The 12,592-nt window shown below is 34.5% G+C and overlaps 1 protein-coding gene across 2 annotated transcripts in view; it reads right to left on the bottom strand.

The window, feature by feature from the left end:
• LOC130648416 (dynein axonemal heavy chain 3-like) overlaps positions 1–12,592 on the bottom strand; it is a 56,806-nt gene that overhangs the window by 1,226 nt on the left and 42,988 nt on the right. For both annotated transcript variants that reach the window (XM_057454467.1, XM_057454466.1), the window contains exons 63-83: positions 12,290–12,393; positions 12,107–12,205; positions 11,639–11,743; positions 10,357–10,494; positions 9,692–9,739; positions 9,436–9,516; positions 8,850–9,011; positions 8,190–8,350; positions 7,866–8,023; positions 6,857–6,956; positions 6,651–6,702; positions 5,790–5,996; positions 4,405–4,612; positions 3,980–4,086; positions 3,693–3,836; positions 3,399–3,562; positions 2,816–2,969; positions 2,314–2,571; positions 1,766–1,902; positions 1,329–1,417; positions 481–602 (exon numbers count right to left, since the gene is read on the bottom strand). In XM_057454467.1, coding sequence (XP_057310450.1) covers positions 481–602; positions 1,329–1,417; positions 1,766–1,902; positions 2,314–2,571; positions 2,816–2,969; positions 3,399–3,562; positions 3,693–3,836; positions 3,980–4,086; positions 4,405–4,612; positions 5,790–5,996; positions 6,651–6,702; positions 6,857–6,956; positions 7,866–8,023; positions 8,190–8,350; positions 8,850–9,011; positions 9,436–9,516; positions 9,692–9,739; positions 10,357–10,494; positions 11,639–11,743; positions 12,107–12,205; positions 12,290–12,393 — 2,798 coding nt within the window. The remainder of the gene's footprint in view (positions 1–480; positions 603–1,328; positions 1,418–1,765; positions 1,903–2,313; positions 2,572–2,815; positions 2,970–3,398; positions 3,563–3,692; positions 3,837–3,979; positions 4,087–4,404; positions 4,613–5,789; positions 5,997–6,650; positions 6,703–6,856; positions 6,957–7,865; positions 8,024–8,189; positions 8,351–8,849; positions 9,012–9,435; positions 9,517–9,691; positions 9,740–10,356; positions 10,495–11,638; positions 11,744–12,106; positions 12,206–12,289; positions 12,394–12,592) is intronic.

The raw sequence follows: 12,592 nt of genomic DNA on the forward strand, positions 1-12,592 counted from the left end.
TAAAGTTATGTCGTAGATAAACAAAAATCTATTGACTTCCTTTGTATAGTTCCCTTCTCTGTAAACATCAAAGATCATATGAAAATAAGTCGGTTGAGTTAAGTAGAAACAAAATTTGAACATTTAAATAAAAAAGCGGTAAAGTTTTCTGAAGATTTACAGTCTGGTAAAAGTTAAAAATACTAATTAAATGAGTCGGGATAACTTTTAGCCGGTGGAAAGTTTAGTCACCGACCCTTAAAATTGGTCTCTTTTCCCCGTCTTTTCCCCAATAAGGTAAAGTATTGCTAAAAGGCCTGGCTAACATAAAAATAGTATGCAATAATAGCTAATTAAGGTAAAATGTGAAAACAAAATAAAGACGGAACCATTTTCCGTAGGGAAGATCAAGTACGTAAAGGCGCGCAAATATCATCAAATCGAACAGGTTAAAACACAAGATAAAGTTCTCTCCAAAGGAGAGGTTTAAAAGTTCCTTACTTTGATGTACACTCCATCTTCAGGTCGCATACTGACGTTAGCATCTTTATCCAAAACGTAAAACTGAAAACCGACATGGTCGATTGGCATGACATATTTACGAGCATAATTTTGTGCAGCACCTATAAATAGATCAAACTTTAATATTATATTCAGTCTCTTAGTGACGTGCCCACCCCTGTCAATTAAACCTGGATAATGCCCACTTGGAAAATTCTCAGAAAGGACAATCCCCATTGCATAGATCCTACCGAGTTAATTCTGTACACACTTTCATTTTTGTTTGTAGAAAAAACGACTTTTTAGAGCTGAAATGTTCTCCTGTTATTTTCCTTCCCTAACCTTTTTTACCACATAATACAGGATTTTTTGATTGGTTGGAGTTTTAAAAATAGTAAAAGATGATGGACATACTGTAGTGAACCACCTACGTACATGAAAATATACCCCCATGATTGTACATGATTGTGTGGTTGTACTAATACCTACTACAGGTTTTGCATTAAATTTCATTACAAATCCTTATAGAGGTGGTGGAATAGTGTAAATAACTGGTTCAGAGGAACTTAAAGGTCGGGAAATTCCAGGATGCGATTATTCAGGAGGGAGTGATAGAAGGATTGTCCTATCACCACATATAATAATAACAACATTCTCATCACACAAACAACCTCTGGAAAGTTAATTTAATCACACCATCAAACAAACAAATTTTAATCGAAGCGTTAAGAGGTATTCAACTATTTACAAATCTATTGGACTTTTAATGAAATCCTTACAAGGAAACTGTAATCATTAGTGAACAAAAACGATGTTATTTGCGTAAACTTTACAATCGCACGGTTTACCTGTTAAAAATGACTGCGTAAAGTAAAAACCCGATACCCAAAACACACTCGGTATGCCATGATCAATCCAATCTTGAAAGAATTTCAATCTAAAGGAAGAATGCGAAGAAAAAAACTTAATTAAAAGTTTAACATAAATTATTTTGTGCATTGACTTTTAATAGCCATTACTTCAGCGACCTGCCGCCATCTTTAACTACTATTTTTAAGTAGAACATGGATCCTACTTGTTACAAATTGTCTTTAAATGAAAAAAAATATCCACAAAATTGAACATATATGACCGAAGACAGTTGAGCCAAAAGTAAAGTAGGCTTAATGATTGATTTTTATCTATATGTTTTTCAAACGTACTTAAACCCTTTGATTCTTAAAGACTTCATTCGCTGCATATTTTCTTTCAAGCACAGTGTAAGGAAGGTCTAATAAACATGTACCTGTCCAACAGATCCACAATGTAACTTCCAAGTGGTTTTAGTGAAGGGTAGGACTTGGCCGCCCACACAGCTGGTACTTTTCCCAACAACATGTTGTCAAACACATCTTCTAATTCTGATGACATCACAACTAAACCCTACAAGTATATTTGTACGAAATCCATAATCATGAAAAATATCATGTCCTTAAAAGTTCCGACATCCTCATGTTAATAATTATACGGCAAAACCTTTCAGGTTAACAAAGACGTTTATTTAAGTTTACGTTTTTGAAAGAAGAGATTATTTCTTAGCAGTTTCTTTGCATTCTCGATGTCTTTTTAATTTAATACAAAAGGGAAAGACCTAAAATTTTTTTTTTTTCTCTTTTTGGTAGGTTAACGCCCATTTAAGCGAACGTTTATTTAAAGGGCGCGTTTTCAAAGGTTTTCACCTGGCGGTTTATTCAATAGGGGCGTTTATTCAATGGGGTGTTTATTCAATGAGGCATTTTTTTGGAGGCGCTTATTGAAACTGTTACAGAGGGATGATGCCTAAAAATGTATTACCTTAATCGCTTTTTGTATGTTAGCGAGCGACGCTCTCACGACAACGATCAAACGATTGAAACGAATCAACTCCTGTCTCAACACAGTATTCATCGATTCTTCGTACAACACAGGATACTTTTCCATCACCATCTCGATATCGAAAGGAGGGGGAAACTTCAAGAGAATGTCTGCCGCCAATTCACCCACGGTTGCTGCTGGAGATTTGCCGTCACCACTTGATTGTCGTGGGAGTGTCAGTAAAATACTTTCGAAAAGCTGAAAAAATGACGGGGAAATCTATTAGCTATAAATTGAACCAATGGCAAGCTAGATTTGCAGGTCATTCATCACTTATCGCTCGGCTTCCGTTATCGCGGTTCCGAACCTTTACCGCGGTATAAAAAAGTAATAGAATAAAAGTGATTTTCATTGTGCAGCAACAGAAAAAATGATTGTAATTTTTTGTCATCCAGAACCGCGCTACAGAAGACTATATCGTGTAAACAAAGTTTTCACTTACGTTTTGTGTCTCCTTTTGTTCCTTCGTAATATCAGCATTTTCATGCAATCCAAACACCTCAGGATGTGGAATTAACGGTAAGTCGCGTATGTACTCCACGTATGTCTCATATGGACTTGTTTTGGGAGCGTAGTAAACTCCGCTTGGCGAAAATCTAAAATGGCAACGTTAATTGCATATGTCAACATAAACATCGGGTAATGCCCGGCTTTCCTCTATTATTTTATATCGGCCCTACGCGTCGAAATTTTAAGCAGGCGAAGAAAATACGAAACGATAAAAAATTTTAGTGAACGAAAATCACTTTCTGGGTGAGCACACAACTTTGGAATGATTCCATCTTTTTTGGTGTCATTAGCTGCTACCTGAGTGCCCTTCGGCATTGTTTAACACAATAACAAAAAATTGACAATGGTCCAAATTATTCGCCCGCCGAAACTTTATGCTATTAAAAAAAGTAACAAAAGAAACTTTGGTCATCAGATATTTGTGACACGTTTGTGGTTGGTATAGCGATTTATAAGGACCAACCCACTTGAAAGATGTGTATTAAAAAGCAATAGGTAGCAGAATTGACACTCACATATACTCATCACTTATAATAATCTCCTCGCAGACAAACTTGTGTAGCAATGACATCAACAAGCGCCTGTCTTTATCATCTGTCACCCGACCACCGTAGTTACACTCGCCAAATAAATAAGTCAACGCTTCCAATGGGACGACATCGTATTCATTCAAAAACATCTATAAATTATGAGCAAGTGTAGATAGAGCTTTGTTGGCAGTAAGAGAAATGTATGATTACAGAAAGCATTTTTTTCAACCACAGGCAAAAAAATGATCGAGTGAATTATCACAAGGCTTGTTTATATACCTGTAACTGTCGCATGCTGATGCGAAGGTCTGATTCGTTAAACTCGTAAGGAATATTCCAACCCAGCGGACCAAAATTTCTTCTTTCTTGTACCAAAGCATGAAAAAAGCAGAGTCCAAACAGCATCTTTCTCCATTCGTTTGTCTAAAATGAAACGTTCTAGTAAAATGCCTGCCTGCCTTTCTGTCTGTCTGCCATAAAATTAGTGGCAGAAAGTGCTTTAGAACACACTTGCTAAAAAAAAATTTGAGGCTAAATCTAATGCAAAAAATATTAGCCTCGCTTACCTTCGTACAATTTGTAAAGAATTCAGAATCGGATATAGGATCATTGGTGTATGATCTGAGAACATTTGCACGCAATCCTTTCGGCGGTTCGTTAGTCATCTTCACACCTAAAAAACAATATGGTTGGATGCATTTTTTGCCCTGCCTGTTTTTCTCTTTATAACCATTAAGAATTTTCAGCAGAGGTTTTGATACATAGTTTTTAATAAATTTCAGGTTGAAATGATGCATAAGTCATACTGCAATGTCGTTTTTTCTTCTTACTTATAATTCAACATAGTGATCTCTACCAAGGACTAAAAGTGTGCACCTTCTTGACAAGAGGAATATCAGAAAATATTAATTCGTTTCTCTGATGTTTCTTTTTTTTGTTACTTCCATCTTTATGAATCATTATCTATTTCGTTAGTAAAAATAACTTTTACCGTTCTGCAAAATAGACACTGGGAAATCTGGAGAAGGATAACTAGTCAGCCAGATTCTAAAATCTTGGTGCGCATTCTCGGGTGTGATTTCCTGCTCGCAGATCTTTTCCAATGTGGGCATCCAACTCGTAGCCACGTGGCAATTTTGTAACACGACCCATGTACCATTTTCGAGAGCATCTTTGATCATTTTATGTGCGATGGGACCCTTTGAGAGAATTCATAAAAATAGAATTCATAAAATATTAACTTTCCAACTCATAACAATTAGTTTGTTTTTTTTACTGATTTATATTTGTTTGTTCATCTTTAATAAATTGAAAACACTAGCCGCTACCTAACGCGAAAAAATCTGCGAGGTAAACTTTCATCACTAGCAATTTATTCCGTCATTTTCTACGTCATTTTCTCCGTCATTTTCTCCGTCATTTTCTCAAAAGTTTTCCCAGCAAAATTACAATTTCTTCAATTTATTACTTTTTGTATTCTTCTGGGTTCAGTCTTTATCATTTCAATTAGTATTACTTTGTCAATTAAAAATTAGATTTTATCAGGAAGAAACAAATATAAAAATAAAAAACTCTTTTTTCGTTAGGTTTTAGAAGCTTATTTGCCGTAGTAATCGTTTATCAGGGGATAAATTATTCGTGTCATAAGACGAATTTATCTCCAGTAAGCCATACAATAAAGGACAAGCCAATTAAAGTCAATTATTCTATCATTTCTCCTGCAAATTTTTATTTCTATATGAACTGACACTAATCAAATTAATATTTTGTACAGTGTTCATTATATGTTTTTTATAAGCATTTAAAATTCCAAAACGAGGTTTAGGATGCTTATAGAAACTTTTTAGGCTCAAAACATGCTTAGGTTATGCCTAATGACAAAAAGATTTATTGGAATATGCTTATACACAGGTACTCTTGGCAACTCTTGCAACAACTTGAGTCACTATTTCTGCAACAACACGTCAAATATAAAAATCATCTTTTTGGTCCTTCAATTTCGATTGTTTTTCAGCTTGATTTGCAACTTGATGCATACATTTTAATGTTTTATTGATTCATAAGTCTTTATATTTTGAATAGGAAGCTTTTGTGAGTAATACTTTGTATGAAAAAATTTAAACTGTATTGTGGCTAAGAAACACTGCTCACGAAATAAAAATCATAAAAACTTGACAGCATTTTCTTAGGCCTAAAAATTTAAGCTAAGGGATGCGGATGTTATGCTTATATAAAAAAAATGTATCTAGCATTAGCCCGGGAAAATTTGCCTTAATCACTTTTAAATTATCCAATTTTCTTCAAATCTGCGTTTGAATAATCGAGGAGACACTTCTAATTACTACTAACAATACGAAACATCAAACCATTACATACCTGACCTTGACCTAAAGATATCGTTTGAATTCTGTCCCCACCGAATCCTTTTTCTTCTGCAAATTTTCGTAGAGCAGCCATGGGATCAGCACCGGGCGACAACACAAATATGAGCGGTGTGACACAACTGGCATCGCTAAAACTTAGCGGTAGATTGAACGTAGGTGGTTCTACGTATGTCCTGCCCATGTTTTCTACGATATAATCCTATAAAAGAAAACACGTGGTTTGGTTGAGTGTAAGTAAAATTCTGAGAAAACACGTGGTGGTTGAGTGTAAGTAAAATTCTGAGAAAACACGTGGTTTGGTTGAGTGTAAAATTCTGAGAAAACACGTGATGTGGTTGAGTGTAAGTAAAATTCTGAAAAAACACGGAGTTTTGGTTGAGTGTAAGTAAAATTCTGAAAAAACACGTGGTTGGGTTAAGCGTAAGGAAAATTGTAAGAAAACACGTGGTTTGGTTAAGTGTTGGTTAGATGGTAAATAATAATAAAGATTGAAAGTAACTTAAGCAAAAAATACTTTGAAAAAAAAATGTTGCGTTTAAGAAGTTTTTTCATTAGTTCAATTATGTCTACATAAGTGTAATGTTGGGGATTCCACGAGAGGAAAATATTTAAGCGAAAAAAATAGTATAAAACAAGGACCATATTTAAGAGCAAATTATCTCTGTTTGCATTCGTTCTCTTGTTTTTCTACTGTAAGGTCATTTCAGGCAAATACAACAAATCTGAGGTTATATTCTGTCGTCAGACGAAATCATACTGAATCTATCAAATTGTCACTTTCGTATGAGAAACTTAGTCTTAGCCCTTCGATCATATTGTCATTTTTTTATCTGATAAGTTAGTCTGCATTTACCTGAACCATCGGCACAACTTTGTCTGGTCGAATGCAGCGAAGAACTACAAGTCTGAAATATAAAAATTGATGAAAATTAAATGTTGCATAAAATGTTAAACTATCACAGTAAATCGCTAGGAATGGCTTGGTCCAAAAAAATGTCGAACTAATTTTTATTTGCACTAAAAAAATAGATTCAAACATTAAAAGAATAAAAAGCAGACCTGTCTAAGTCCTTTAATTTGTCGTCCCAACCAGCCGGAAATTTTTCTTTATGTGGTGCAGCAGAATCATAAAATATTTTCCAGCCAGGATCAGTAATACCTACGTAGAAAAACTATCTAAATATATCTCGGAGCGTGAAACTTACTGGCGATGTTTTCCTGCGCAGTTTACTGTTGATGCGCCCACTTTTGCAAAGGCCTAGTTTACATTTACAACGTAAGCATACGGACACAAAACGATATATTTCTTTTATGATTCTTCTCCGCGTGTGCTTAATCCAAAACATTTGCAGAATGAAGTAAGGGATACAAATAAGAGGTTTTAAACGGACATGCACAAAAACATGCATCATTAACCAAGCATGATGGAAAGAAAATCCTGTCACGTGCTTAAGGGACTGATTTATTTTTGTGGCATCGCCCTGCTTGTGATGAGAAAGAAATATCTTTATTTTCTCTATTCATAGTCTGTCTTCTTTCGTTTGAAAAAAAGACATAAAAAAAAACTTTTAGAAAACGGACGCAATGTGCATGTGTGTGAAAGCAGTATGGAATCGCCCATTACAAGTGAATCCAGTAGCAGGGATATTTGGATCAAACTGTTTATTTTGGGATAACAAAACCAGGGCGTCCTTTATAAACAGACGATGCGAATAAGTATATGAAACTGCTTAAATTTTATTCTAATAGTAATTTTGTTCCTTAAACTAGACCCCTGAGTAAAAAGAGGTGACTTATGTTTTGTAATTTTATACTTAAGATGACGTTTGTGTCGACAATTTTGTGTCGAGTTGTAGGTTAACTTTCCTAATCAGCTAAAAAATTACCATTACAAATCTTAATCAAAAGAAAGGGAATTGTACCAGTTAACATTATAGTGTACAACATGTTTTTAGTAGGTCTATAAAGTTAATGCGGTGAATAATTCTACATTTAGCCTCATTTTTAAACATTCATCCAGAAAGTGCTTTTTAAAAAATATTTTTGAAAAAGTAGGTTTAAAACGTACTATCTTTAATTCCTATTAGGTTCGGCAATTCGGATGCTCGCACAAGCTCTGACCACGAACGTTCATTCAACCAAGAAGAGCAAGGGTTTGGGTATGGGTTATCAAGACCAACGCCTCCCGTTAAAAGAAACCGCCACACTTGATCATCAACTTTATTCCTACGTGGGAAAAATAAATAAATAAACTATATAGATATATGAGATTTCATAAGAGTGATTTAACAATGAGTTAAATATGAAAGAGTTAAATTCTTCTGTTGACGTAGAAAATAGTTTTATGGAAATTCCGCGAAAGGAGTACACCATTTTTAAAAATCAGACATACATTCCCTTCAAGATATTAATAGTCAGGATAAGCGAGAACAATAGCTTGTCTTTCTCGAACAGTGAGCGACAAACATTATTGTAGATACTCTGCGTGAAATGATCGTTCAAGTTTTCGATGCGTTCGTCTAGATCGTCTGACTTGCAACTCTTTTCGATGGACTAAAAAAAGACAAGTCATTAGCAAGATGACCAAGGACATTTTTGAATATGAATATCGGGAGGTGTTATAAGGTTTCTATTTTTCATTAACCCAAATTTGAGGGGATTTACAAATTTTTGATAAAAATGAAAATTAATTGAGATTTTAGAGGTGATTCCATGAATGAAGAAGAAAATTATTGCTCTACCCACGTAGCATTGATATTCATTTTGAAAATAAAAACATACGGCCGGTTGTAACTAAAATTGAAAAGATTTTGAGAAGAAAGTGGATAAGAAATCTACTTTAAGGAGATTCGAAGAGTTTTGAGCATACTTTTCAAAATTCAGAAGAATTAAAGAGTTTTGAGGTTGGAAGATTTGCAAGGGGTACATGGAAACGGTCCATTCTTTTAACTTTTTGATATACGAATACAGTGAAAACAAACACTTTTATACACTTTAAAATTGTTATTGTGAAATGTGATGAGTTTAAATAACAAAGGATTCAGTTACTCACCATGATGTAGAGATTTATAAACCACGTTAAAGAGTACTGATACATTGGTTCAATGTTAGCCAAGTCTGAGATACAAAAGAATAACACCGAAGAATGCGTGGCTACAGGTTGATAACCGTTTCTTGTATCGTCAATCTCTTTCTCTGTCTTTGTAGCAAGCTCCTACAAAACACGAATGTGTAACAAGGGTACAAGCAAGACATAAACAAAATGGTTTTGAAGGACAAAATGGCAACATCAACGTTTGGATGATATGTCGTTGTTGCAAGAGGTTTTTATTTCAGTGAGACTCGAGTTACGTGTTGAACATTGACAAGGTCGAATCTCTAAAGAGGTACAATATAATTAAATGACCCTTCGCATGTCGCATTTTGTTTACAATTTCAGAATTTTTTTGATAACCAAAATCACCGTTTTCAACGATTTATCGCTAATATCGGCAAATTAGCGAGAAGATCATGATGTTTTCTGTTGCTAGGGTAACAATCGAAACCTGATTAAATTTTAAACCTCTTCACATTATTTTTAGATAAAAGTTTAGTTATGTGTAGAAGATTAAAAGCTTTTATTGCTTCTCAAAGTATACCTGTTTCTCCGAGATTTCTTCAGACAGTACTTTTGAGGATGATAAAACTTTGATAGCTGTTTCATCTTCTAAAATGTTGCCCTGAAAATATCAAATAGATGAATTAAAGATCGAGACAGTACTTATGTAAGTGAACGAACAACTTTAATATATGGAATAATACACCACCATAGTTAGTACTCCGTCAATTAAGTAAATAATAGCCTATTTCAGCAATTAAAAACCTTTATGTAAAGAAGAAAAAAAAGAGACTTACTTCAGACGACGACAAAACGTACAAAATCTTGTCTTCGATCTCTTTTAACTATAACAACAACAAAAACACTGATTTGAAATGTTTATATAATTATTATTAGTATTGGTGCATATTGTTATGTTCTACGTTTAGTACTGTGGTTCATGAGTCTGCGTTTTGTACTAAATGTCACGTGTTAGCATATAAAACTATCTTTGTGTGTGGAATGAGTTTATGTTGAGCATATAAACGAAAAACATTACTTAGTATTCGCTGTATGAAACTTCATAATCCGAACACAGTGTGACCTCCATTCAAAACATTTTGCATGATTCCTGTTAGGAGTCACTTAATTCTTCTACTTACCCGCCTCTGTGTTTAATTGACATTTAGTGGATAAAAAACTAATGAGCTGAAAATTAAAAGTGGCTTCACCATAAGGAAGGTTTGCACTAGAAACATCAAACCAGCAATACGTATGCTGGCAAGGTCAAATTATGCGACACCGTTTTCACTTTTTTTAACAGTGTTATACATTAACTTGCGAAAAACAAGGAGATGTGTATCAAATTCTTTTATACACACTGTTTTGGTAATGTCCTTTCTTTTTTTTTACAAAAGCACCTTCCGTTTTCCACAAAAATCACATCCGCAACATATTATCAAAAAATATAACGTGTGCCTACCTGTCTCTTGTTAGCTGCACTTTCCAAAACCAATTTGTTTTTCTTCTCTTCCAAGTCTGGTTTCTCCTTCGCTGCAACAATACCAAGAAGTTGGTCTTCAAGTCCGAGTGGTGTAATCATAAAGTTTAATACAGTAACCTGTGGTGAAAAATGAAGAAAAAGTGCAAAAAGCTGTACAATAACGCAGATAATTCATGGTGTCTGCAGAGTATGAATTTCCTTTTGAATTTTCATATACTCTTTCGGTCCTAAGCTCCTTTTCCCAATTGTCCTTTTTGATATCAACGCTCAGATATTCAAGAAAAAAAGGAACTTTTACTTGCACCTAAACTACCTTAACGGAAGTCTAATATATCCAATCAGTATATCACTATTTAGTTACCTCCGTGAAATAAGGAGTTGGGATTGACAGTATAGTTTCGCACAAGCTTTTTCTCCGCCCTTTCTTTGATCTTCCAGAAATCTCAGCAAATTTCTCTAATGCTTACTTCAAATGTATGGTAATTTCCTGATTTTTCCAAGATTTCCCTGATCCCTCAGATTTAACCTTATAGGCCGTTATAATATAAAGTGAAACGAACGCTTAAATGTAAGGCGTGGTCACCCGCAATAAGGTAAATCACATAAAGTAAATGCTACCTCGTGGAAATACATGACCTGATGTCATTACACGAAGTCATGCTACCTTGTGGAAAAGCATGACCTGATGTCATTACACGAAGTCATGCTACCTCGTGGAAATACATGACCTGATGTCATTCACGAAGCCATGATACCTTGTGGAAATACATGACCTGATATCATTACACGAAGTCATGCTAGTGCATCAAATAGTAATAAAGTTAGAAGAAATTAATACGAAATATATAGAAATACAATATACTCTTGATAAGTAAAACCTCCACGGGACCGAAAAAAATGGTTCCACTTATCGAATGTTTTTAATGAATGAACCTCTATGAAACCGAAATGAAATCGAAATTGAAATGTGACTGCTGATATAGTTTTATTACTTGATAGCAATCGAATGTTCGCATTTAAGAAAAGAAATGTTTTAATTAAAATGATTCGAACGTACTGTAGATGATTTTTCTTTTAGAAAAGTTCCACTAATATGAATAAATATTGTTCAAAGAACCAAAAAAATGGTTTCAATCATGGAAAGTCCAAGTGACCAGGGACATTGGTTCCACTAAACAAAAGTTCAACTTATACAGGGTTCCACTTATCGAGAGTAGACTGTAATAATAAAGTGTGCAGAAGAAATCTATAAAGTGCAAACCTTGACCGACACTTCAGGTAGATAGTGAGGATTTCTCAATCTTGTTGTTATGTAGAATTTGAATTCTTTCGAATACTCGATAACGTTCTCACCAAGTTTCATGTACTATAATAACAAAGATGATGGTCACACATACTAACATATTTTCCATATAAGTTATGTTTTATGATTAGTCAGTACACAGAAGTTCTATTTAAAGACTAGCTCTTCCATACACGTTTCACTTTATAAGTAATGAAGGTTTACAATGCAGAAAAAATTATACACATGCTCAAAATATCCCAGTCACATGGTTGATATTTTACTTTCGCACAACGACGTGTAAACACGTAATTTTCAGGAAAACATACATACTGGACGGTTGCATGGCTGCTATAAGATTATAACCATTAGATCAGTCTGTGTTCAGAAAAAGAGGGGTATTAATTTTTTTCGTGTGTTTAATAACACTTGAAAGCAAATCATTACCTCAACACCACCTTGTTTAAAAGTTTGCTTTAGAAGAATGGGTTCTAGCATTGGGTCCAATTCTTCACCAACATTCTCCAATAGCACAGGTGTTCCAAACTGCAATGTTGACACAAGCATAAATTACAACAGAAAATATATCTACATCTAACAAGGCAGATGAAAATTTTTGGAAGGCCTTACCTGAATAGCATTTTCCAGCGTTCTTGCATAATTTGAATCAGACATTTTAACAACAGCAAGATTATTCTCCTTCTCTAAATTTTTGATCCATTTGTTGGCTTGACCTATCATATAAAAGCAAGTAAATTTTCTTAAGACTTACACTAAACAGCTCACGCCCTCTCCTCTTAAACTCGCTCATTACAACATCCACCTCTCAAACTCGCTCATTACAACATCCACCGAGACACCAGGAAGACGCATAACATTGTTCCTATTTTCTCACTTACTACAAACCAATTTACCAGTCGATAGCTGCAGAAC

This window comes from Hydractinia symbiolongicarpus, chromosome 7 (assembly GCF_029227915.1).
Source record: "Hydractinia symbiolongicarpus strain clone_291-10 chromosome 7, HSymV2.1, whole genome shotgun sequence".
Classification (NCBI taxonomy): domain Eukaryota; kingdom Metazoa; phylum Cnidaria; class Hydrozoa; order Anthoathecata; family Hydractiniidae; genus Hydractinia; species Hydractinia symbiolongicarpus.